The sequence below is a fragment of the Erythrolamprus reginae genome, chromosome 1 (genome assembly GCF_031021105.1).
Source record: "Erythrolamprus reginae isolate rEryReg1 chromosome 1, rEryReg1.hap1, whole genome shotgun sequence".
Lineage (NCBI taxonomy): Eukaryota > Metazoa > Chordata > Lepidosauria > Squamata > Dipsadidae > Erythrolamprus > Erythrolamprus reginae.
Genome location: NC_091950.1, coordinates 242,359,776 through 242,386,716, shown reverse-complemented (window position 1 = coordinate 242,386,716; position 26,941 = coordinate 242,359,776). Strand labels below are relative to the sequence as shown.

Sequence of the window (26,941 nt, the reverse complement as noted above, 5' to 3'; positions counted from 1 at the left end):
ATATAATGCATAATTGTGTATCAGGTTTTCCTGTAGCTTGAAGAGCTGTCATCCTTCTCCAAATGTATAAATCTCAGAAGGCCTTAAATAGCATCTTGTTAAAAAATTTTTTAAAACATCTGTATTTTATGTTCTTATAATCCATTGTAAAAAGATAAGTTATGAACGAATCCTAGAATCATAGGTCACCAAGAATGGATAGTAGGTAGTGGCAGAGAAACTCAGGAGGCAAAGCATAAAAATGATACCTTCTTCTATTCTGGGCACAAAATGATAATATTTGTTAAAATAAAAATGTATGTGTATTTTATGTTCTTGTAAAAAGATAAGCTGCGAAGTGTTGGAAGAAATATCCAGGTGCAGGTCCAAGGCTAATATTACCTCTGTTCAGACCTTGCTGCAGGGAATTTGCTTATGAATAGAGCTAGTTATCTCTTTATCTCTTAAGTGCTGACATCTACTAAGTGATATTAGAAAAGGTGGGGGCTGCTTTCCAAGAGCATGTTTTGCCATTTCTCACCCAGGGTAATATAATATTCTGCTTGTTTAAATATTTTTAAAAATACAGTGGTACCTCTACATAGGAACTTAATTTGTTCCATGACCAGGTTCTTAAGTAGAAAAGTTTGTAAGAAGAAGCAATTTTTCCCATAGGAATCAATGTAAAAGCAAATAATGTGTGCGATTGGGGAAACCAAAGGGAGGGTGGAGGCCCTGTTTCCTCCCAGGAGATTCCTAGAGAGGCCCCACTGAGATTTCTCCCTGCATTTTACGGCCCTGTTTCCTCCCAGGGGATTCCTAGAGAGGCCCCACAGAGGCTTCTCCCCTCCTTTTCTGGTTACAGTTTCAGAGGCTCGGGGTTTTAAGTGGAAAATGGTTCTTGAGAAGAGGCAAAAAAATCTTGAACACCCGGTTCTTATCCAGAAAGTAGAGGCGTTTGAAGGTAGAGATACCACTGTATATGACATTTAATTCATAAAATGAAATGAAATGAAATGAAAAGGAGTCAAAGGTTCTAGATGAATCTTGAAGAGTGGGGGTGCTAACCTTCTCAGAAGCAAACCTGAATGGTCACCAAGAATCAGTAGTAAGTATGGCAAGCTCAGGAGGAAAAGCATAAAATGATATCCTATCACAGGCACAAAACAGTAGAGCTGGGTTGGCAATTGAATCTTACTTCATCAATGTTTTGCTTCATACTGTCAAATCAGAGTAATTTAGAGTTTTAAGCCAATCATATGACATAAACATTCCTCTCCTCTAAGATTAGTGAACGGTCAAATCATTCTTCCTGGCATGATAAAATGTGTTTCAGTTGTTCTTTGTCTTGTGCTGCCCAGAACGGAACATTAGTTGTGACAGTGACATTGTGTCAGATGCATTCTCCTCCCATCCCTTCTCTTGTCATGCATTGGAAATTTTGTGCAGATTTCAACATAATTACATTCATCAAATGGAATGTATCAAATTATATATCTATGTGTTACTCCTACCCAACCCCAAAGATAACAAGTGCACGCCGAAAAGTGTATTCATGAGAGATAATTTTGTTGTGCATATTTTTCAGTGTGGGTTGTTAATGATAATGGCATTTGTAGGCTCATCTTCAAGAGTGGTTTTGCCCCTTTTTGACACTTTGCAATTTCTGGTTGGAAAACGCCAAAGCACTCAAATAGAGTCAAATGAAATAAGCATCGTAAGAATCATAAACTTAATCATTTCTAAATAATTGAGAAGAAATGCTGTGCGGGAAGTCTGCTGTTGCTTTGCTCTCCTTGTCCCTTAAAAAATAAAAAAACTAGTGCCAAGGTTTTGTCAAGGTTAATGGGAAAGGGGTATTTCATTGCATTTGAAAGAAACCTTTGCCTGGCTTAGCGACAACAAATGTATGTAAAAATAAATAACTGCTCGAGCTTTTAATAAACTGGCCCTTTGCTTTGCTTCTTATCTTGTCAGATCAAGGCAATTGGTTTATTAATCATCAGGGCTGACACTGAAGAAGGCTGACTTCGGCCAACAATCAGGGTATTTCATAACTTCCGAAGATTATATGGGACAAGTGGAGGGCAGCTCAGTGTTTTAAAAAAAAGCAGTTTTGCAAATCACAAGAGTTATTATTTCTCCTAGAATTGTGGCTCATATGGTTGATAGCAATGTATTACTATTGAAAGAGTGGCTATTTCAGATGAAGTTTTAGGGGGAAATCAAACTCTCGGTTGCCAGAAAGAGAAGTAGCTGGTTAGTTTGCCAAACTGATGTATACGCTAAAAACAATGATGCTGCAAATTAAATACAAAATGAATTGTAATATCTCTCTAAAGCCAACCGTCAACACAATTGCAATACGAATGATTGATGAAAAGGGTAATTTAAAGGGGCGACTATCAGGCTGAAGCCATCAGAGACTTTGGCCTGCCACACTTTATGCTTTAGAAAGTATTCTTGCTGTGGGAACTTAGTAGGGCCTCTTGCATGAGGGATTGTAGAGATGTAGCCCTAACAAATTCCTTCTAGATTATCAAGGTCATCCTTTGTTCACTACCTGCCCGGAAGTTGATGGAAGTAGCAGGCGCGTTAACAGAAGACAACTATCAATGTGATGAGCTTGTGGGTGTGGGAATAAGGGAGTGAACTTTAAACTGGGTAGAGAAACCCTCGTAGCTTTAGATTCAGATTTCTCACAGATGCGCCAACACGGCTCTGTTAATAAATTGGAACTTTGAGGAATGCTACGCCTCAGACTCTGATTTAATTGCGGATGCCATTTGGAATCCTGACAGCGACTCAAATTAATCAAATGAAAGCAAATACGGGCAACCAGTTTCAAAAGCTGTTTAAAACTATACATTGGGGATGCTAAATAAACTTCCCATGAAAGGGGATTCCATAATGATGATGACCCTACCGCTAAGGCTGTATGGTTTCCACCATACAACCTCCAAGGCAAGATTAAGTTGAAGCAATTCAGTTATAGGCTAGATGAACTTTATAAATTAAATTGGAGACATGTTTGAGACGTACACTTTATAATTCCACTTTATTATCTGCTAATCAGAGCTCATTATGATCTCTCAGGAAAGCCTCGGTGATGCTTGAAGATGCTGTAAATTACCTGGGGGGAAATACAAAAAAGATCAATTGCCAGAGGACAATGTAGGAAATGACTAGGATGAGGGAAGACATCATAAGCCACGAGTCCATGCACACACAAAAGAGATCCAAGCTCTGCCCAGCTTGAATGACTTCTTATGCCCGCTCATTTCCCTTGACCGCTAATAGTTCACATTTTTGTAGAGAGCTTAAGCCAGGGATGGGCAGCAGGCAGGATGGGGTGGAACGCAGTTCCACTGGTGGAAATGAAGATGCTTGCACAGCTCCAGCTGATTGGCGGCTGTTACTTCCTGGATTACTGGTTTTGGCTCGGCTCTCCTTTTTTCCCCTGCTGCTGCTGCTGCATCTGCACTCCAGGCTTTTTTCCTCTTTCTTCCTTCCTGGCCGAGCTTGCTTCTCTCCTGCCCGGCTCCCCTCCAGTCTCACGTGGCCACCTCCCGCCTGAGGTGCAAGCAGAAGGTATGGGTGGAAGCGGTGCTGGCAGGGGAGTGACCCAGGAAGGAGAGCACAGGAAACACGAAGCAAATTGTCACCCCAGCAAGCAACACTGGTAAGGTTGTAAGTCGTGGACTTAGCAGTTCACTTGAACAATGATGATCGTTCAAGCCATTCCCACCTGATCACATGGCCGGCAAGCCATTCCTACCCAGTTACATGACCATTAAGCCACACCCACAAAATAACCCACACTCACAGTGTGGCAGTAAAAATTTGGGCTGCCCATTACTGGCTTGAGCTTGCAACAAATCTTTATATTCATTCGAACTGCCTGAATCTCCTGGTTTTCCCAGCCTTGACAATTGTTTCCCCATCTTTAAAAAGAGGGGGAAAGAGGATTCAGCGAACCACAGAGCAGACAGCGTAACCCTGGGAAAAGTCTAAAAAGAGTTAATAAAAGCATCCTTTTAGGAGCCAGCTTGAACAAAATACAGTAATTACCCAGGGGTGGGTTCCATTTACGTTCACCACCAGTTTGCATTGTGATGTTTTGATGTTTCGAATTCACTTCCATGCATGCTCTGAAGGTAGTTTCAGCCCGAAACACAGCTGAGGAGCTGCTCAGCTGTGCTTCAGGACAAGAAATAAAGGTCAGTATTAAGCTGGGGGTAGGTGGGAGGGCTTTTTTCCCAAAGTAGAGGACTAGGGAAGCCATCCAAATACTGAAAAAAATCACCAAAAATTCAAAATAAAGAGAGATAGCAGCATGCACGGACTGGCACCGGATCCATGATGCCATCTTCATGTCACCAGCGGGTTAATAAACGGCTCAGGCAGTCTGGTCCGAACCAGGAAGAACCCACGTGGTAATTCCCAAAGCCCAGCATAGATTTCCGAAGAAAAAAATCTTGCCAAACTGACAGTATTTTGGTTTTTATCACAATTGTGAAAATGCTGTAAACATTTAGCAAATACCATGTGATTTTTCTGATTTGGAAGCTTCTAAAATGTAGGCTGCGGTGCATAAAAAGGAAGAAGACACCCAACCAGCTCAAATCACATTCAAAAAAGACCTCTTCAACAATTCCTCATTCAACTGGGAGGAGGGGGGGGACGAAGAAACTTGAAACCTAGCTCTGATAATTCAGATTTGCAAATGACACAAAATTGGACGTGGTAATCAAATATTGTTTATGTCTTCAATATTCATTACCGTTGTAGATTAGAGACATGGCTTGAAAATAATAGATTGAAAATTAGCATAAAATAACGGCATTTGGAAAACAGACGTCAAATGTGATGGTATAATATGGGTGGGTACTTAGCTTGATAATAGCAATGTGCAAGATATTGGAAAGGTGATTGCTTATAACAATTATTCAACAATATAATAAAGCTGCAAAAGGTATAAATCTAATTTTAATTTGCATCAATACAAGTATACTTTATAATTCCACTTTATTATTCGATAATCAGAGCCCATTATAAGTATTAATACATTTTTTTTCCAGTGATGTCTGGGTGCTTCTAAAAGATGCTATAAATTTGTAATGGGGAAATAAACTGAAGAAGGATTAAGATGGGCCCCTTCATCCACTTCAAATGCTGTTACACAAATGAATCTTTGTCATTTGAGATTCAATGATAAATTCCCAGAGTGATAAATATTCAAAAAATGTTTTTTTTATAAACAATCACCAAGAGCTTCACTGTTGTCAGTGAAAAGACTGCTGGTTCACAAAAAGAGTAAAAACAAATAAGAGGCAGTAGGATTTCTCTATGGATATGGGGATCTATAGAACGTGCATAAGAACTAATTAAATTACTGGAAGGTCTTGTAATCTCTTCCCTTTTTCCTTAAAAAAATCTTGCTTCATAGATTCTCAGGAAATTTTGATCGGGAAAGGAATAACTTTTGGTATTAGGTAAAGACTTAACACTAAATTATAGGACAGGGAATAATAGAATATAGGACAAGGAATAATTGTAAGAAAGCAGGTTGTGATTGCATTTTAGGAAAATCTTCCATTAGTGAAAGCAGTTTAATAATGGGACCATTTTCTAAATGGTCCAGGTTTTGGTTTTGGTTGTTTATTCATTTCTCTCATTCCCATCATCATTCATTAACAGAATAATTAACAATTAACAGAATAATAGAAAAAGTTTTTTCTCTTAAATCATTGTTGTTGTTAGCTGCAAAGTCATGTCTGACCCTTTGCGACCTGATGGACAACGCTCCTCCAGGCCTTCCTGTCCTCTACCATTCCCCGGAGTCCATTTAAGCTCACACCGACTGCTTCAGTGACTCCATCCAGCGGCCTCATTCTCTGTCGTCCCCTTCTTCTTTTGCCCTCAATCTTTCCCAGCATTACTCCCAGACTCCAGGGAGTCCTTCCTTCTCATTAGGTGGCCAAAGTATTTGACCTAAATCATATGCAGCCAAAATACTGCACAATTTTCTGCAGCAAATCTCCCTGAAAATTCTTCATAATTAACATACACTGCATGTTACAGTGTAACATGCAGCCTCCACCACCAATAAACTATTTCCAAACGTATCTTCTACTATAGCGGTGTCAAACTGGCAGCCTGTGGGCTGGATGTGTCATGCAGGTCATGCCCACCCTTTCTCCCCAAAGGAAAAAAGTTAATTTCAAGTTATAGTTCAAAAGATTTTCCCAGTCGTCCAAGTCAATTGAGCGGCTTATATTTTGAGCCCACTTAATCATAACTTTCTTTACTCTCCCTTCCTCCATATTATTTTAAGTAAACATTTATACAGACGTGAAGTTATTGTTTCCTCTGGACCTACTAACATTTTGTCAATTTCTTGATTATTCGATTGAAAATCAAATCTTGCAAAATCTGTTTTATATTTGTTTTGCAGTTGGAAATAAGGCGACCAATCAATGCTTAATCCCTCTTCCGCTAATGTTGCCCTTGATTTGAGTTTATTTTGTTCATTTAGTAATTTTTTATATGTAATTGCTTGCACAGAATAAATTCGGGTGCATTACTGCTTCTAAGGGCGATAGCCATTTAGGGATCTGAATATAAACATTTTTCCTGATTTCCAACCAATTTTTTATTAAAATACCCCTGATATAATGATTTCTGAAATATTTGTGTAATTTGTCTTCCTCATTCCATGAGTATTTGTACCACACATACTGTAAGTCATGTCCTTCAATAATTAAAAGTCTCTTATTTGCTAATGTTACCCATTCTTTTAACCATGTAAGAGTGGCAGCTTGATAATAAAGTTTCCAATTAGGTAAGCCCAGACCTCCTTGATTTTTCACATCTTGCATGTGTATTTGATTCTAGGTTTTTTCCCCTTCCAGATAAATTTTCTTACTGGTTTGTCTAACTCTTTGTAAATTTTTTGTTCAAACCTAATTGGAGCTGTTTGAAATAAATAAAGAATTTGGGAATATATTCATTTTGATTACCAAAATTCTACCGAGAAAGGAGATTTGTAACTTGGACCATTGGTTAAGATCTTTTAATCGTTTCTGATAGATATCCTCATTTATTGAGGCACATTTAGCTGATAGCCAAATTCCCAAATATTTAACTTTTTTGATCAATTTAATTCCCATAACCTTTTGTTTTGTTTCTATTAATCTTAAGACCAGCTACCTTCCCAAAATTTTCTATCTCTTTTAATAATTTGGGTCCTGAATGTAATGGGTTTTCAATAATATAAACTATATCATCTACAAAAACCTGACTTTTATAATGTTCATCTTTGAACATTGTGCTATTTCGTAAAGTAAATTTTAAGTTATGTTAGTGTATCTGTGTGTAGGTGAATTATTCATATCTACTCCAATACAACGTGCATATGCTTGGTACTCAAGGAATACTCTGCACATACCTTAACAACAGAACCCAATTTTACCACAAGCATGTTCACACTGTTCTATACAACCTTGAATCTCTAACATAAAGACACTGCAAGCTATACTGCTTCCTGTATCCCACAACTAGGAAATATATGTGCTCAGGATATAGCTTAGAATACAGGGTCTTATGACTATGTAGAAAGAAAATGTGAGCATCCCTTATGGGAAGTTTTCATCTGGAAATTTAGCTGCTTAAAACCCTTAGCTTTATTTTGAAATTTTATTTTAGAAAGTAAACTTTAATATTTTGCTGTCTTTTTACTTCTAGGATCCAAAACTACGTGAACACCTGGATGTAGGAAATGCAGGAGGACGGCTGGAAAATCGAATGCTTACAATTGTGCATGGCCCTGACCTGGTCAATATATCGTACTTGAATTTAGTAGCCACTCAGGAAGAAATAGCAAAGGTATGGCAGTTCAGATTTTTTTTCTTAAAAGCAAAAAGATGTATTAGTATTTGTTTTTAAAATTGAATGTGACTGCAGCTAGAAATTATATGGATACAGTTTGGGGTCTGTTGTTATTATCAGTCTTTTTTGTGTGTGTCAAGAACTACATAACATGGATCTTAGCCAGTGAAGGGCTACCAATTTTTTTACTATCACACTGTGGGCGTGGCTTATGCAGGACACCCTGCATTTTCTTTCAACATCTTTCAGTGCAAATTGGGTGCTCTGGGGTGGTGCTCCATTTTCACTACCCCACTGTATTCCCCACCTTCTGGGTAGTAGCCTGTTGTGTATACTTCTGTTCAGTTTGGGGATTTTGCAGATTCTGATTCGGAAAGTGTTTATGAATTAGTGGCAGGACCTGATTTACAGGCAGAAGTAGAAGGAGGAGACCAACCACAGGATGTGTCTATGAGTTCAGATTCAAGTGAAGGAGAAACAGATATTAGATGGGTAAATCCTTCTTTCAGATGCTTGCTGTCAGGGAAGAAATATTAAGGAGAGGAACGGGTTAATTAATTAAGCAATTAATTCATCACGGCCGGGTGTCAGCGGAAGAGAAGGGTGGAGTTCTCAATCTGCTATTAAGAAATATGGAGGTGTCTTTCAGCGGCTCCGAAAGTAAGCTTTGCTTTATGTGCTTTTAATTGCAGTTTTTATTACCCTGGGCTAACGCTGCCTAGCCATAAATCTTAGAATGACTTGTGGAATGCTTTGATGATTTTGATGTTGCCTTGACTACTAAAGACTGAGATAAGAGAGCGCTGCGTGCCGAGATGATGCAGTGTGTAACAGAAGGAAGAAAAATAAAGATGATGTTTTGTTTTACAAATCTCTGCATTTAGCAAGCCTTTATTCCAATTAACAGTGGCCTTAGCCGGAGATCAGAACAGTAGCCCACCCCTGGTCTTAGCAGTTTTCTTTCTAAACATGTGTTGTGTAAACCTTTGTATTCCCAACGTTGTTCTCGGTAGTTTTATTTAGTTAATAAAACATTTTATTTGTTCATATATATATATTGTATCACTATGAAGCTAAATTTTTAAGGAACTGAACAGTTCCATACTATTTTTTGCTTCGGAAATTGGAAAGCATATTGTAAGATTTATTAATATGTATGTGATATAGGTATGTCCCTTAGTATGGTCCCTTAGTAACCATTCAAAACTACAACCTTGCTGGAAAAAGAAGATATCAAACTTCTGACAGTGGTGGACAGAAGCCAGTGTGCCCAGGTGTGTGTCTCCAGTAGGTCTCGTTCACCTAGGTGTGCACAGGGAAGGGCTACCAAAATATTTACTATGTTCTTCCCCATTCGGGCAGCAGCTCACCCCTGGGTGTGCAGCTCTGGTAGGTCTCCTGCACCTAGGTGTGCAGCTCTGGAAGGTCTGGAGCTGTACATGCACGCAACTGGCGAGATAGCAGCGATTGTCGCCAGGTTTTTTGCTTCCACCCATGACGAAAGCAAAGAAATAGGGGGGAATTACCCAAATCTCACATGTGTGAGCATCCTCACATGAGCGAGATTTGGGTGAAAAACACTGCTTTTTTGCTTCTCCACATGTGCGGAAGCAAAAAAATCAGTGAAAATTGCTGAAATTTCATGCAAGCGTCCTTACGCAAGTCTGATTTGGGGGGAAAATCACCAATTTTTTTTGCCAAAATCTCACTTGGGCGAGGAGCTTGCACGAGATTTTGGTTGCTGCGCATGCGCATGGAACACACTGTTAGCCCTGCTGATTGGCGGCCCATCACTCATTTATGAAAATCTCTCCCCGCCTCACTCACAGTCACGTGATTGTGCTTCAGTTGCATCAGCAACACAGTGAACATAATTCAAGAGGGATTGAAGTTAGACTGTTTGTGGGAACATAGCAATTCTAGGCTAATAACTCATTGAACTCTGCCTCCCAGTTGTGCCTGCTCTTCTCTTACATTCTGCCATCTTTAATACTGTGATTTTTTTTGGGTGGTGGTGGCCTGGAACAAGATATAACATAGGCATTAGAGCATACTTGCTTTCCATTAGCTACACTGGGTGTGGGTAGTCACACATCATTTTCCCCAATTTATACAAGCTGGTGCGCTAACATTTCCCTCTGATTTGGTGCTTAAAAGTTTGTTTGTTTGTTTGTGTTTGTGTTTGTGTTTGATTTGATTTGATTTGATTTGATTTGAATGCCGCTCCCCTCCGAAGACTCGGGGCGGCTAACAACAATATAAAAAGACAATGTAAACAAATCTAATATTAAAAATAATCTTTAAAAAACCCAATTTAAAGAACCACTCATACATACAAGCATACCATGTATAAAAGTACAATCTGATTGGCTAATTAACCAGGATTATCAATTGCTAGACATAACAATCCCAAACTATTTGAGACTGCTGAAGAGTATGGGGGTTGGGGTATGAACCATTTGATTTCTACTGGTATCTTATTGCTAAATTAAAATTAGCTTTGTGGGGCCTGGACATTATTGCTACATCTCACAGAAATGTGTCTATGGAGTCATCCAGGTCATGGTGGTCCCAAAGATGCTTTTTCAAGAGGCAACTGGACTTTGTTGTTTTTCTTTGAAGATGTTTTGCTTCTCATCCAAGAAACTTCTTCTGCTATGACTGGGTGGTGGGGAATGGAAGGATTTATATTCCTTGCAGACAGCTTGTCATTTGAATTCTTTTAGAGAGTCTTTGAGGGCATCTGAGTAGTGCAAATGGTGAGAAGATGAAGAATCCCCTCTATCCTTTTCAGGGCATGGAATCTTAGCCATATTTTGATGTTTGCCTTGTTTCTGCTTTTTTTTCTGCCCTTAAACACAACTTTTATCACAGCTTCTGGTGGTGGTGGGGGTGTCCTATGCAAATGAGCTCTGCTTGCCTTCCGACCTCACACGTGGGCTGAAATGGCCAGGGCAGCAATCTGGACCCCCTGCTGCAACACAGAGCTTAGAAAACAGGCAAGCAAGTAAATCGGAGCAAAAGAAAGCTCTGCATGGGGATTTTAAAGGCTTGACATTAAGTTGTAGCTCAGATGCAATTAGTCAGTTGTAACGCACTCCACTGGCCTTGGCAAGCCCCTTTGTTCAGGAATTCCTTTGATCTGAGATCTGCCCTCAGTTAACCCTTTGCCTTTCTCTATAGATTAACCCTTTGCCTTCCTTTGTGGGAATTTTTGATTATTTTCCCTCCAGAGCTCTTAATTGGATATAAAATCCTAGTCAGCCTTTGGAATGACTTCCAGCCAGGCTGGGAGGGTGAGGATTGGGAGGAAGGCATCTCAGGATCACCCCCCCAGTTCCACAGAAGGCAATAAAGGAATTCTGGCTCTGATTTCTGCCCAGACAATCTTAGCAAAGTGCAACTGTCCACATCTGGAATATGAAGTGGGTGGGTTGTCACCCAAGTCTACTTTAGGGTAGCAGGTGGACTGACGTCCTAGACTGCTTGTGAGTAGCAGCAGGGTTATAGCCCTAGACTGCCTTCTATCCAGGTGAGGCTTGGATCCACCTGGGAAACTCATTGGGAGAAGAAGGAGAAAACACTTACTATGCAATGGATCATAGTGAAGAAGAAAGTCCTCAAAGAGATCGATAAGCATGGCTATCAACTAAGTCGTTGTGATGGAGGGGTGCAACTTATACCTTTTCCAGACTCAGTCCTGATTGGCTAAAGGCAGTGTTTTCCCATCGTTGGAGCCTAGCTCCACCTACTATGGAGAAGAAACACTTCCTTTGCCTCTCTTTTTAAAAAAGCTTATTATTCTTGATGGCAGGTTTTTTTTAAAAAAATTATTATTATTATTATTATTATTATTATTATTATTATTATTATTATTCTCTGTTGTATATAATGAGGTTTGGATAAGCCGAAGAGTTTGGAAATCACTTTGAGGAAATGATTAAAGCCATTCTTATATTTAGCTTCTGGAAGTTTGTCTCTCGATAATTGACTATGGAGAATAATTAGCTCCTGAGATTTCCACTTGCTGTTTAGTTGAAACAGTTCTGTTCTTTTTCTAAGGCTGAAGTAAAATTAATGGAAACTTTAACAATGATTTTTTTTTTTTTAGAAACAAGTTTGATGCACTTTTCTGCTTTAAAAAAAATGAACTGAATGTTACAGTTAAAGACAGTTAAATGTTACAGGTACTCTTTCAGAAGGTTATATGATAAGCCCAGGAGAATTATGGCAAGATAGTTCCATTTGTAATCTAGATCAGTGATGGCGAACCTTTTTTTCCTTGGGTGCCGAAAGCACATGTGTGCACGCTTTTGCACACGCTTGGGTGCCCACACCCATAATTCAACGTTACCCTGCTACCCATACATGAACCCCTCGCTCCCCCATTTTGTGATTTCAGGTGGGCCTGGTAGGTCTGTTTTTTTTTTGGGGGGGGGGGGCAGGCTCCAGAGGCTTCCCTAGAGCCTAAGGAGGGCAAAAACGCCTTCTCCTGCCCCCCCCAGGCCCTCCAGAGGCCAGAAATGCCTTCCCATAGCCTTGATGAGCCAAAAATCATCTGGCCGGTGTGCACATGCATGCCGGAGCTCAACTAGGGCAACAGTTCTTGTGCCAGCAGATATGGCTCTGTGTGCCACCCGTGGCACCTGTGCCATAAGTTTGCCATCATTGGTCTGGATATTAGGATTTGGAAGAGGTCAAGGGCTCTGTGAGTGTTTGTTTGTTTGTTAGTTTATATCCCACCTTTATTATTTTCACAAATAACCAAGATAGGGGACATTCTGACATACCTTCTTCCACACGGCAGCAATCCTGTGAGGTGGATTGGGCTGAAAAAATGACTAGCCCAAGGTCACCCAGCTGGCTTTCATAGCTAATTTAGGAGTCTTCACTTCATAGTTTCTGGCCTGATGCCTTAATCACTAGAGCCAGTATGCCATGCTAGAAATTAATATTGTACCTTGGTATATGTGAATAATTGCAAGTTTTTGTATCAAATTTGAGAATGTACTCTATTTTTTGCAGTATAAGATGCACCGTTGTATAAAATGCACCTTAGTTTTGGGGGAGAAAAATAGGGAAGAAATAATCTGCTTACCAGGTATTCATCTGGCTAGTCATTACTCTGGTCAGCTTCTCTCTCTCTCTCTGCAGAGAGAGAAACAATGAGAAAAGCAGTCAAAGGGAAGATTGCTTTGCTAGCAAAGCAAGGGAGATTGCTTCACTGTATGCTGATAAACCCAAGTCTGCTTCACTTGTACATCTAACCTGGGAAAGGCCATGCCTGTTCTTGTCTAATGCATTGGATAAGTAGATTGAAACTAAGTTTGAAAAGATAGATTTATTAATGAGATATCCTAATGATTGTTAATTGAGAATATAATTGTTATGCAAGGGACTGTCTCCCTGAAGTGTTTGTGTGTGTGTGTAACATATTTTTGCTAATAATGAGACTAGTATAGGTCTATTTCAAGCTATTTAATTCTCATCAGCTAGCTATACCCTTACAGGACGGAGGTTATATATAAAAAAAATAGGGACTGTAGAAGAAACATCATTCTTTCTTGTGTGTAAGTTTCAGTGTGTTAATAAATAATTGTTGAAGTAAAAATGTGGTGCATTACGTTCTGGGTGACCCTCGTAGATTACATATAAAGCCCTAAACAACTCAAAGCAGGGTTTCCTCTTTCGTTCTGGTAATTGCTACAATAACAGAAATAGCGCTTTAATTGCTTAAGCTTGGGTTAGAACTCTGCGTCATTGCGCATCAGGGAATGTATTCATTTGTTGTTCGGAGAGAGTTGTATAGCTGTTGTCTTCATACTTCTGGCAATGTTGGAAGGTGTTTTACCTTCCACCCACTTCTCAGCAGAATATCAAATCCACCAAGCAGCATGCAGGATTCAAATGTGAGAAAAAATAACTTTCACCAATCAGTTCCAATTTGGGTGAATCTCCACACAATGCATAATTGAGATTTGGGGTATGCATCGGCCCATCTGCTGCCATATGCAACTTATGCTTACCCATCAACTCATTCACAACATAGGTATGCATTGATGCCTATGCACAGTTGCAGGCAAGTCTAAATCAAGTTTTACCGAGAGGGTTATCTACTCTGCCTGACAAAAGTTACTCCAAGTGATAGGAACTTGTGGTTCTCCAGATGTTGTTAGACTACAATTCCTAGCACTTTCAAACATCTGGGAGGTCCATGTCAACCTTTTGCCTAAAACTCTTTTCCATGGAAATGTCTTGTGTGTGTTGCTTTTCTGCAATGCATTTTTCCATCCTTAAGCTACAGGTCTCTGCTCCACTCCCCTCCTTTCCCCTCTAGCAAAAGCAAATGTGAGAAAAAAAATAACTTTCACCAATCGGTTCCAATTTGGTGAATTGCCTTGGAGAACATGGATCATTTAGGGGCTGTCTTTTTCTATGAAAAAATATTTTCATCTATATTGAGGCAGGTGCCTTCAAGGATAAAGTCTGATGCACATTGTGAATGAGAGAAATATATTCATGGAAGTAGCAAACCTGGAAATCCATTGGTTCAGAGGGGCATTAAACTACATAATTTGTTGCTACAGTTATCTGGAACCAATCTGGAAATCAGATTCATTTATTCTTAAACCAAATGGTTAGTTTTCTTTCTATAAATAAATTGGATGGAATTAAAGAAATGCATTAAAAGAATATTTTACGTTCTCAGTTCTCAAATGTTCTGATATTTTTCTTGATTCTCGTGTTTTCCAAGTTCAAAAACTGTTTGAGTATATATACATAAATTGTGTGTGTGTGTGTGTGTGCGTGTGCATTTTTGCTTACTTCATATCTTGAGAAAACAATATCTTTACTAAAATGTGCTTGGGAGAAAGTGCATAGTAAAATATAAGCATTTAATTAGTACAAATTGTAGATAATAAAATGGTGGATAATAAAAATGCAAATTAATTTGGAAATGGGACAGAATATATTTGTGAGTAGAAATGGGTTGGAGTTATAGGAACAGGAAATAGGATGACTCACCAACCTTTTGGGTTGGTGGGTATATTTTGAGAACAGGCTATAGGCATTCTTAGAGAATAACTGCCCTAAAACCAGTTCGCCAAACTTACTGGATCCCTCCATTTCCTTTTGTCATTTTGGGAGCAGATTGGCACATTTCCCAAGAAAGTGCTAAGCTGCAGCAACATCATATCAATTTTTATTTTCTTAGAGTTCCTTTATATGCTTAGATTGCTTTGAGATGATATATGCGTAAGTGGAGCTTCCTTCACTTTCCATTTCCACTTTTTCTGCATATGATTATATTGGATGCACCTGATAGCAATTTCAAGTAAGTTACTGTTTATATAGCACTGTTTTCTACTCTTCCACCAAACTAAAACCTCTAGGTTTGGCTTTCAAACTTTGTTCAGCAAACTTTCCTGATCCTTCCTTCATTAACTCTATCCCTTTTGCTGTAAGAATAAACCTAGGACTAGCCAGGTGCCTATCTGACTGCTCTTAACTTGCTAATTCTTTGCTATGATATTGAAACTGGCCTCTAGTATACCATATATGAGGGTCGCTCAGTAAGTAATGCACCACATATTTTTTCTTCAACAATTATTTATTGAACACAATGAAACTTACACACAAGAAAGAGTGATGTTTCTTTTACACTCCCTATTTTTCCACGTAAATCTCCATCACGTTTTATGGCCTTTCTACAGCGAGATAGAAGGGTGTGTATGCCCTGTTGGTAGCACTCCTTATTCTGGTCATGAAGCCATTTTTACACTGTGCGAATCACCTCTTCATAATCCTCAAAATGCCTTCCGTGACTAACCGTACTTCTGTCGACTGCAGATTCTCCATAAACTATACACAAACATTTGTGAATGTTCCCAACAGTTCCTTTCTCCGCAGTGAGAAGTTCAATGACTACACACTGCTTACCGATGCCATTTCAAAACACTGCTGCAGCTACACCATCTGTCTGAAGAAATGCAAAATTTACACACGCACTCCTAACAATTCAAATGATGTATATCTAAAGTTGCCCACTTGTACCATTACTGTAGCCTGAGGAAAAAATGTGGTGCATTGCTTTCTGGGCGACCCTGTATATCTATTGCTCAGCTGAATAAGAGGTTTTTTTTTAAAGGTTAAGAAAATAGAATGTTAGCCTGAATGCTACTTTAAAAGCAAAAATAGGAAAGTGGTAAACAGATTTTGTTTTCTTGGGCTTAGTAATAGAGGCTCCAAACAGTATAATAGAGAAGAAAAGAGGTTATTAATTCTAGGAATGAAGACAATGACAGCTTTTAAACAAGAACAAGGAGGAGACGGAATAGTTAACTTGATGGCCTTTCCATTGATAAAGTAAGGAAATAAAACCTGGAGAGAAAGAAGGCACTTTCAAATTATATATGATATAAAGATCTTTATTAAGAGTACTGTGAACTGAGAGAAGTATGTTTAATCAACCTTGGAATAATGAAAGGCTGAATATCTCCTCCAGATGATAAACAACTAGAGCCTTTCATACACTGGAGCAGGCTTTCATGGCTGCTATCAGTCAAGCAGTGATGATCGTTCTGGCTGAAAGGTAAGGGAACAATTTTCTGGTATACGACATTTTACCAGGATTTTCAGAAGCAAAATGAACCACTTTGTAATGTACTTGGCAATTCTCAGATTACTGAACAGGAACTCACTGAACTGTAGTGTTATAACCTGGCAAGCAGACTTCTGATTGGCCCATGATACAAGAGTTCAAGAAAGCTGATTCCTGATTGGTTCTTCATCTGAGTAGATTTCAAATTAATCTATTGTGAAGAAATTGAAATTCAGCCTTTGAAGATGCCAGCATAGCTGTTGACAAAATGAGTTCAAAGATATTTATTTATTTATTTATTTATTGGATTTCTATGCCACCCCTATCCGAGGACTCGGGGCAGCTCACAACATATAAAATATATAGTACACAATATCTTAAATCCAATTAGCTCATTAAAAATCTTACACACACACACCCAAACCCACCCACCCCCATAAAAACAAGCATTCCATTCATTCCACATATTATAATGCTCTTTAAGCTAATGTGTACTTTGCTGGTGAAATCAGGTGGGCTATGCAGTCCATCAACCATAAATACAATGTGGAGTCCTCAGTGCTCTAAGTCCACATGGATGGAGGTAGGCAGCGGGGTACCACAGGGATCAGTCCTAGGCCCAGTACTCTTTAACATATTTATCAACGACCTAGACGAGGGAATAGAGGGAAACTTAATTAAATTTGCAGATGACACCAAGCTGGTGGGATTAGCCAACACTCCAGAGGATAGGCACAGGATACAGAAAGATCTAGACAGACTTGTACAGTGGGCCGAAAGAAAAAAAATGAAGTTCAATGTAGAAAAAAGTGAAATCCTGCACTTAGGCAAAAAAACCCAAAACATGCATACAAACTGGGCGAAACCACACTCACCATAAGTGACTGTGAAAGGGATCTTGGAGTCTTGGTGGATAACCAGCTAAACATGGGCCAGCAATGTTCAGCAGCGGCTAAAAAAGCCAACACAATCCTAAGCTGCATGAACAGGGGGATACATTCCAAGTCCAGAGAGGTAATAATACCACACTATAAGGCCCTGGTCAGACCGCACCTGGAGTATTGCATCCAGTTCTGGTCACCACACATCAAAAGGGATATAGAGACTCTGGAAAGGGTGCAGAAAAGAGCAACTAAAATGATAAAGGGACTAGATATCAAATCCTATCCTAACATTCTATGGCGGCTACAACCAGGCCATACGAGGAAAGGTTACTGGAACTGGGCATGGATAGTCTAGTAAAAAGAAGGGCTAGGGGGGACATGATAGCTGTATATAGGTACTTAAGGGGTTGCCATGGAGGGGAGGGGGTCACACTATTTTCCAGGGCACTAGAGGGCCAGACGAGGAATAACGGTTGGAAGCTGACCAAGGAAAGATTCAACCTGGAGATAAGGAAGAACTTCCTGACGATGAGAGCGATAAACCAGTGGAACGGCCTGCCAGCGGAGGTTGTCAACTCCCCAACTTTGGACATTTTCAAAAGGAGATTGGACTGCCATTTGGCTGGGGTGCTGTAGGATTTCCTGCTTAAGCAGGGGGTTGGACTTGATGACCTGTAAGGTCCCTTTCAACTCTAATAATAAATAAATAAATTTGCTTGCAGACTTTTCATTAGCCAACTAGGTAATATCTTCAGTGCTAGTGAGTATGAAATTTGTTCCCTGTTTGTACACATATTGGTGGAGATGTGTGTTTTCCTGGCTAGTTCCTCAATTGGAATAGCATTTTCTGATTGTTTTTCTGCCGTTAATCCTCACTTATCTCAGTATTGGCTGCTGAAGAGGATGTCTTCTGGTCTTTCTGTTTCTGTAGCTTTTTATTGTCTCTTTTGAATGGTGTGTAAATGTGGTTTATCTCCACATTTCTGTTGATCTGCCTATTAATCTATAATTGGCTTCTCTGAAATACTTTGCCAACAACTGTTGAATTATAATTTTTATGATATGGGATAAAGACTGGCTTCTTTCCAACCAAAGTTGGTATTATATCCATCCATTCTCTGCTAGGTGCTTTTGTAGTAAATCAAAGTCATTTCACAGTCAGTAGTTACTATTTGGGGATAAGAACACAAAAAATCCTCTGAATTCACTGAAAAAATAGTGCCGGTGGACCTCACTCACCGGCGCCTTTTGCTGGAGGGCTCGGGCAGACACAGGACACATGGCGTAGCCGCCATGTTTTTTCGGCTGAAATCTCACGAGATTTCGGCCGCTGATCAGGCCAGGGTGGCCTGATCAATGACGTGTCCGGGCGGGGCCAGCCAGCCCTATAAAAGGGCGGGCAGGCCCGGGCTCAGCCTTTTCGCCCGGACCGTCATTGCGAGCAGACACCTGCCCGCCCTCCCTGTTTTGCAGTGTGCTATTCTGGGTCACCCTTAGGGGGCAAAATAGGAATTTTTGGCGGTCTGGCCTCTTAGCTATGGCCGTTTTTATTGCCTATTCCACACTGTGGAGAAGGATAAGCGGTTAGGGAGTGCTTGCACCTATTAGGTTAATTGGCTTACCTTTGGTCATTTGGGTAGGCAGGTTAGGGGCGGAAAACTGGGTGGTGGTTTAGCAACTGCGTGTTCTCCGTTGGGCATCTTTGGGGATGATTGACAGGTTCTCTCCAAGCTTGTGGTATTGGCGACCTGAGCAGTTGGGGGGAACCTGTCTTTGGGTCCCGCCCATTTAAGTACCCTTCTAGGGGTTAGCCGGCGGGACCTCTCACATGCAAGTGCATGGCAAAGTCTCAGGTGAGGGAGTGGTCCCTCACCTGGATTAGCATGGAGCTACGCCCATAAGTTGCCCCGGAAGTTTATTCTATGTCATTTTCTGCCCCGGAAGCAATTGTTTGACCCTGCGGGTCCTTGTTAGGGTCATAGTTAATTATGCTAGTTATGCTAATTTAATTAATAAATTATGCAAATTTATGTTAAATAAAAATGACCCAGTTTTAAATCCAGCTCTTGTGTCCATGTCGTTACTCCGCGTCTCCTGCAAAGTAAGTTATAGGTAATAAATAAGCAAAAGCAAAATTGTATAGAGAAGAAGAAGGAAAACTGTACAGTGTAAAATAATCCAAAGAATCAAAGCTTAACTAACTGTAAAGAGTTTTATTCACATCCCTGATCTACAAGGAAGGATAGTCTTCCAATCAGAATTCTAGACACAGAAAGTTGCTAAAGGCAATAGCTTTATGTTAAACATCTAGCAGTTATTTTCAGCACTTAACCCTGATTAATGGATATTTGGCTCTCTTTTCTCCTCATCAACTTGCGCAAACCTGAACAATCCAGTTTACTGCTGTATTCAATGCATTAGAAGTATAGGTCTTGTTAAAAAATATGTACAGTATATCTGGTTTGTTGTGCCCAAACCCACTTCACCTTGTAATAAATGCAAACCAAAAATAGTTTCCCCCAGGAGAAATGCTGTGTGAGAACCATGCCATATGTATGTGTCACATTCTGATATTCATTCAACTATATTTATTTTGACTGGACTTAATGGTGGCATATCTCTCAGACTATGTTCTAGCGGCTTGACATTTTGCCCTGTTTGCAATTAACTGTCATTAGGCAGTTTTCCTGGCACTTTGTTTGGGTTGCTTTTACGGTAGCTTGAGGCTAACAATCTTAAGAAAACTTTGAAAATAATGAAAAAATACAGAACAGCATTTGCAGAACACATAGAATAAGTGCTGAATAAACTCATGGGACATTTAGGAAAGTCTTTGCTCTCTGAAGTCTTTTGCAAAATATTTATTTATTTATTTATTAGATTTGTATGCCGCCCCTCTCTGAAGACTCGGGGCGGCTAACAACAATATAAAAAGACAATGTAAACAAATCTAATATTAAAAATAATCTAAAAACCCCAATTTAAAGAACCACTCATACATACAAGCATACCATGTATAAATTCTATAAGCCTAGGGGGAAGGGAAATTTCAATTCCCCTATGCCTGATGACAGAGGTGGGTTTTAAGGAGCTTGCGAAAGGCAAGGAGGGTGGGGGCAACTCTGATATCTGGGGGGAGCTGGTTCCAGAGGGTCGGGGCCACCACAGAGAAGACTCTTCTCCTGGGTCCCGCCAAACGACATTGCTTAGTCGACGGGACCCGGAGAAGGCCAACTCTGTGGGACCTAACTGGTTGCTGGGATTCGTGCGGCAGAGGGCGGTCCCGGAGATATTCTGGTCCGATGCCATGAAGGGATCAACATTTCTCAATTGCATGTCAGATCTTATCGAGCCACCAGACTTTGTGATCCTTTAAAAGATGGCTCTGTGGTTCTTTACATAGGCATTTTACATAATGAAAGTTTTGATTTAGATAATCGGGAGGGGGGGGCTATGTGTATTTCACTGACCTAAGCAGTGGTGGATTGCTGCAACCTATTCGCTGAGTATGTGCTTCACTGTGCATGTGTGCGCAATTGGTGCACAATTCAGAGGAAATAGAACTTCTGCATTGCAAATCAGGCAAGGAGCAAGGAAAATTGCTGTGGAGTGGAAGTTCAATCTTCCACTCCTGATCAGCTGGGCTTCGGAAGCAGAGATAAAGGTCAGTATAACCCAGGAGCAGCTGGCCGGGCCCACCTTCATGATATAGCTTGGAGTCAGAGCTAACAGTTCAGGTGAACCGATCCGAACTGGTAGCAACCCACCACTGGACCTAAGCCAAGCTTCTTAAACAGAAACTTCCAAATAATTCAACCCTCTCTTTTTTCCCATCTTGCCAGTTGTTAATTGGAGAGGGGTGGCATACAAATCTAATAAATAATAATAACAATAATAATAATAATAATAATAATAATAATAATAATAATAATAATAGTTTCCAGCTCTTTTCTTCTCTTTTTTCAGCCTTAGAATTTCTTCTGCTCTGGAGTTTCAGTCTCCTATAAAACTTTGGCCATCTGAAGTACAGTGGCACCACTACCTATGAACTTAATTCGTTCCGTGACCAGGTTCTTAAGTAGAGAGCTTTGTAAGAAAAAGTAATTTTTCCCATAGGAATCAATGTAAAAGGAAATAATGTGTGCGATTGGGGAAACCACAGGGAGGGTGGAGGCCCTGTTTCCTCCCAGCAGATTCCTAGAGAGGCCCCATGGAGGCTTCTCCCCACCTTTTCTGGCCCTGTTTCCTCCCAGGAGATTCCTAGAGAGACCCCACAGATGCTTCTCCCTGCCTTTTTCCAGTAACAGTTTCAGAGGCTTGGGTTTGTAAGTGAAAAATGGTTCTTGAGAAGAGGCAAAACAATCTTGAATACCCAGTTCTTATCTAGAAAATTTCATAAGTAGTGGCGTTCTTAGGTAGAGGTACCGCTGTATTCATATAAGGTCACAAGAATCCGGATATTGGGGTAGCTAAGTGGCCAACCGTGGACACTTAGATGTAAACCATGGTTTAAAGTGAACAAAGGGCTCCAAGTTAACCAATAAATTTGGCCATAACCGTAACAAGGGCAAATTTGCAAGAATCTCAGAGTTAATCATAGGCCCTTAGCCCAGGATTGCAGACCGAGCATATAAGCAATGCTGTCTATTCAATTTTATCTATGCTGAATTGTATTTCTTCTTGTTTCTAAATGTGTCAGCACGTTCAAAGTCTGTGAAATTGCATGGAATGTCTTTAAGGATAAGTGCAACGAACTGCTTTTTCATGAGATGTTCTTTTTCCCATGGACATCTTTATCAACTTTATTCAAAGGAAGATGGGCCTGAATTCTACACAAAGTATGGCAAATTCAGGACAATCCTTTCTCTGCATATCCGTACAGATAAAAGTTCTGTGCAATCCAGCTTTACCACCTTCCTAATGTAACATTTCCAATTCACGCTGAAATCACTTGCAGCAATTCCCCTCTTCCCCCTGGGTTTTGCATCTGTGTATCTGTGTTTCTGGGAGTGTATAAATTACCCCATTTATAAAATTAAGTAGCTCCTCCATCAGCATATAACAATGATTACATCTCCCAGATGCAGTATTTGCACTCCAGCAAAAACAGGAAGAAAAGAAGAAAGTGGGAGGTAAGAGGAAGGAGTAGTTGCATTGGAAGAGAAATAAAAACAACAGGGGGGAATATAAAACTGGATGGTGAACAGGCAAGTGAAATAGGTACCGCATCAATTGACCAGGGAAATAAAAGAAGGAGAAGGAAACCTTGCTTAGGCATTACAAAAATACTGACATTCTTTAGGCAAGTAATCTTTTTTGAAGTCACAGGTAATCTGCAAAAGCATCCATACTTTTCAACAGATGTCTCAAGTATTTTATCAGGTAAATATTTTGTATCTTTAAGGAAACTTCTGTTTAGAATGAGATACCTCATATTGCCTGCAACATTGGAATGCTTGAAAAGAAGGTTGAAGTAGCTTCTGCCCTCTCTCCCATGCAGTGACAGTTGACATTAAGGTCCACAGCAGAATCGCCAAGGCAAGTTCTGCATTTGGCAGACTACTGAACAACATGTGGGACCATCTGGAATAAGCCTTGCTACAAAGCTCAAAGTCTACCGAGTAGTAGTGCTAATTACCCTGATGTATGCCAATAACACTTGGACTGTATACAGGAGGCACGCTAAGCAATTGAACTACTTCCACACAACCTGCCTGTGTAGAATTCTGAGGATCCGGTGCCAGACATAGAAAGTGTCCAGAGCAGGTGTCATCTCCAGACCAGGCCTGCCATCAGTTCATACCCTGCTAATGAAAATCCAGACACGCTTGGCAGGTGATGTCACAAGGATGCTAAACCATCACATCCCTAAACAGCTCCTCTATGGTAAGCTGTCTCAAGGAAAGCGATCGCACGGGGGACAAAGGAAGCAATACAAAGGCACTTTGAAAGCTTCCTTTAAGTCCCTGAATATTGACACCACCTCCTGGGAAACCCTGGCACAAAATCGATCGACATAATGCATGTTGATCCACTAAGGCTGCCAGACATCTAAGGCCAGAAGAACATTCAGAGCAGAAGAGAAGCGAGCGCTCTGCAAAACTAGAGCTTCGTATGCTGCAACAGTGGTGCCCACACATGTCTGCCCGACATGTGACAGAACATTTTGTGCCCTTATAGGCCTTACCAGCCATCTGCGGACACACATAGTGGACAGTCCACAGCCTGTTAGATGTCAAGCTCCTCTTTGATCACAATGGATGAGCATCATATCCTGCTTCTGCCACATCAAGCATGCAATTTTTGGTAAACAGAGACCAAGCATGAAAGAGGGGGAAATTACTGGGATTTCTGAAGCCTCAGATTATGATAGTATAAAGCATTGTTTTTATTGAAAAAAAATTATGAGTGAAACCTAAATGAAGATACAATATATTTCCCAAACATTGTTTGGGATATTGGATATCCACATCCTGGGAAACTTGCTGGAGCCAATAAAAAGTAGCATTACAACTGAATAGGCATATTTATTTTTTTAAAAATTAAATTGAATTAAAAATTGAATTAAAATGGGAGTTTATACTACTTGTAAAAAGAAAGGTACAGTGGAACCTCGACATACGAGCAGCTCTACTTACGAGCTACTCGAGATAAGAGCTGGGAGGGGAGCGACAATTTTGTTCGCCTCCCGAGCTCACATTCGGGATACGAGCGCCAAGGAGCTGTCTCCTGAAGCCGAACGCTAACTTCCGCGTTCGGCTTCAGGAGACAGCTCCTTGGCGCTCGTATCCCGCGTGTTTTAAAAGGTTGCAGTCGGCCTGGGGGGCTCGGGGGGGTGCTGGCAAGCCCCCCAGGCCGGCTGCAACCTTTTAAAACACGCGCGCCGCTTCGCAGCTGTCTCCTGAAGCCGAACGCTAACTTCCGCGTTCGGCGGCAGCGGTTTTTTTTTGTTGTTGCACGGATTAATTGACTTTACATTGTTTCCTATGGGAAACAATGTTTCGTCATACGAGCGTTCCAACTTACGAGCCCCCTTCCGGAACCAATTAGTCTCGTAAGTCGGGGTTCTACTGTACTAGGAACCCTGAAGAATATATTTACATACATTATTCAGGATTCCACCTCTAATTTCCTGTACAGTGGTACCTCGTGATACGAACCCCTCGTGATATGAACATCTCGAGATACGAACCCGGGGTTCGGAAATTTTTTGCCTCTTGTTACGAACTTTTTCCGGCTTACAAACCCACTGCAGATCACAAAATGGCGCTCCATTGGGCGCCGCAGCCCGGCTGTCACCTTTTAAAACTTTTCAGGTTCAGGTTCGGGAGGCCGCTGAGAAGTGCCCGGCTGTTTCACAAGGTTGCAGCTGGGCGGCGGCACCCGGCGGAGCACTGTTTTTACAATCGGCAGCGGCATTTTTGGTCGATCTGGAGGCTGAAACGGAGGTGGGGAATCCCAGTAGGGAATTCCATGGGCGGAGCTTTGATGTCACGAAGACGTCCTTCCTGGTCGGCCGAAACATGGCCTCCAGGAAGGACGTCTTTGTCAAAGCTCCACCCCCCGGCTGTTTCAGAAGGTGACAGCCAGGCAGTGGCGCCCAGCAGAGCGCCATTTTGCATTGTTTCCTATTGGAAATATTGTTTCGTCTTACGAACTTTTCGCCTTACGAACCACCTTCCGGAACCAATTAAGTTCGTAAGACGAGGTATTACTGTATTGTGTTTCTTTTTAAGAGATTCCAGAATTTTGTACTTTGAAAGAAAACTAGAGATATATGAACACATCACTTCTAGAATTTCTTCATTTGTCCAGTATTTTTGATGGAGAAAAGAAAAGAAATTGCTACCAGAGACAAAAGTATGAAGAGCTAACTGTCACTAAGAGGAGTAAGGAACCAGACCTTCAAGAATCAAGGCTATTGGGTAGCCAAAGATAGTTTAAGGTGAAGAAGTGTAAGAAGGCCAATTTCCAAGTTAACTTTGGCCAGGATGGCAGAGCAAACAAACATGTCTGGAGGCTGTCCAGACAATCTTTCCCATACCATATTATATTTCAAGTCACTGTCACTTCTCTAAATGTGTGCCTGCATGTTCAAAATATATGTAATTCTTAGATGTCATTAAGGTGCTGAGTCCTTCCTTTGAATGATGTATTTCATCTATCTTGGCAGTGAATAAATGACCACCCAGGGATAGTAGTGGGAATTGTATACTTGAGATACAGTATTTACAAGCTATCAAATCTACGGTATATAATCAAATGTCTGTTCTCCATTTTGGTTAGATGAAGTGTATTAACAGGAGTTTTCTTAATTGTAATTAATATATGTCAATATGTAGGACTGTAATGCTTGACACTAAAAAATAAATCAAGAAACAAATGAGGGTATGAAGATGGAAGCAAGCAAACAAAAACAATCCTCCAGTTTTTCAAAACAGACAGAATTACAGAGCAGGGGGGCAGGCTGCATTTCAAATGAAGTGATGTTTGCGCTTTGTCTAAAAACAAATCCAATTATTGTCATTAGAATGTGAATTCTAGATATGTGAGGAATGTTCTGTTTTTACACCAAAAGTATTTTGAGGTGTAACCTTTTTTATGTTCAGTCTTTGTAGCATTTAGTGTCACAAGGAGAATTAAAACATATTATTAATTCTTCCAGCATTGCAATGTGAAAGAAGCAGTTGGTTATTTTGGAAAGTGAAAAAGCAAGACAAGACAGGATAAAATGTTGGATGAGCCATAGCTTCAATAAGAACCTAACAATAAAAGGATTATCTTGTTTCTTTTGCTTTTGAAATATACATGCAAGATAATAGACCACCTATGTCTTGTAACAAAAAGAAACAAGGAGCTTTGCTTCCTTGTTTGTTTGACTGAATCCTAAATGACTCTGGGAAACTTGCAACTAAAACTCCTCGTATTTGGAATTTCCTCCCCCTTCATTTTTTCCCAACCTGGTACTCTCTAGATCCATCATGGCGAACCTGTGGCACGCATGCCACAAGTGGCACATAGAACCATATTGGTGGCTACATGAGCTCAGCTGATTTTCAGGCTTTCTGGGCCCACTAGGAATCAAGAAACAGCCTATTTTTGGCCTCCGGAGAGGGTGGGGAAGGTTTCTTTTTTGCTTGCCCCAAGCTCTAGAGCCTTTCTAGGAGCCTGGGCAAGGCGAAACGGCCTTTCCCACCCACCACTGGAGATCCTCTGGAGGCTGGAAACATTCCATTTGCCAACTTCTGGTTGAACCAGAAGTTCAGGGGGGGGTCCCCAGGCTTCAGAAACTTTTTAGAAGCCTAGGTAGAGCAAAAAAATGAGTGTGCAATCGCATGCCGGGAGCGAGTGTGGGTGGGTAGTCTGCATACATGCATGGGGGTGGGGGTGCATGGAATTATGGCTGTGGGCGTGCACACAGGTGACACCCCCCGCACCCCTCCTTTTTGTCACGCAAACCAAAAAAGGTTCACCATTATTGCTGTAGATATATTGAGCCACCCAACTTTCCATGGTCACACTGATGGACCTTGTGAGAGTTTTAGTCTTGACATATTAAGGCATATCAAGTTTAGTTCTATGATTC

At 40.6% G+C, this 26,941-nt stretch overlaps 1 protein-coding gene across 7 annotated transcripts in view; it reads left to right on the top strand.

The window, feature by feature from the left end:
- The window catches only part of PLCB1 (phospholipase C beta 1), a 535,828-nt gene that overhangs the window by 299,125 nt on the left and 209,762 nt on the right, over positions 1-26,941 (top strand). For all 7 annotated transcript variants that reach the window (XR_011557370.1, XR_011557371.1, XR_011557369.1 and 4 more), the window contains exon 4: positions 7,726-7,866. Coding sequence is in view for 4 of the 7 variants with exons in the window: in XM_070732668.1 (XP_070588769.1) it covers positions 7,726-7,866 (141 nt within the window). In the remaining 3 variants the exon portion in view is untranslated. The remainder of the gene's footprint in view (positions 1-7,725; positions 7,867-26,941) is intronic.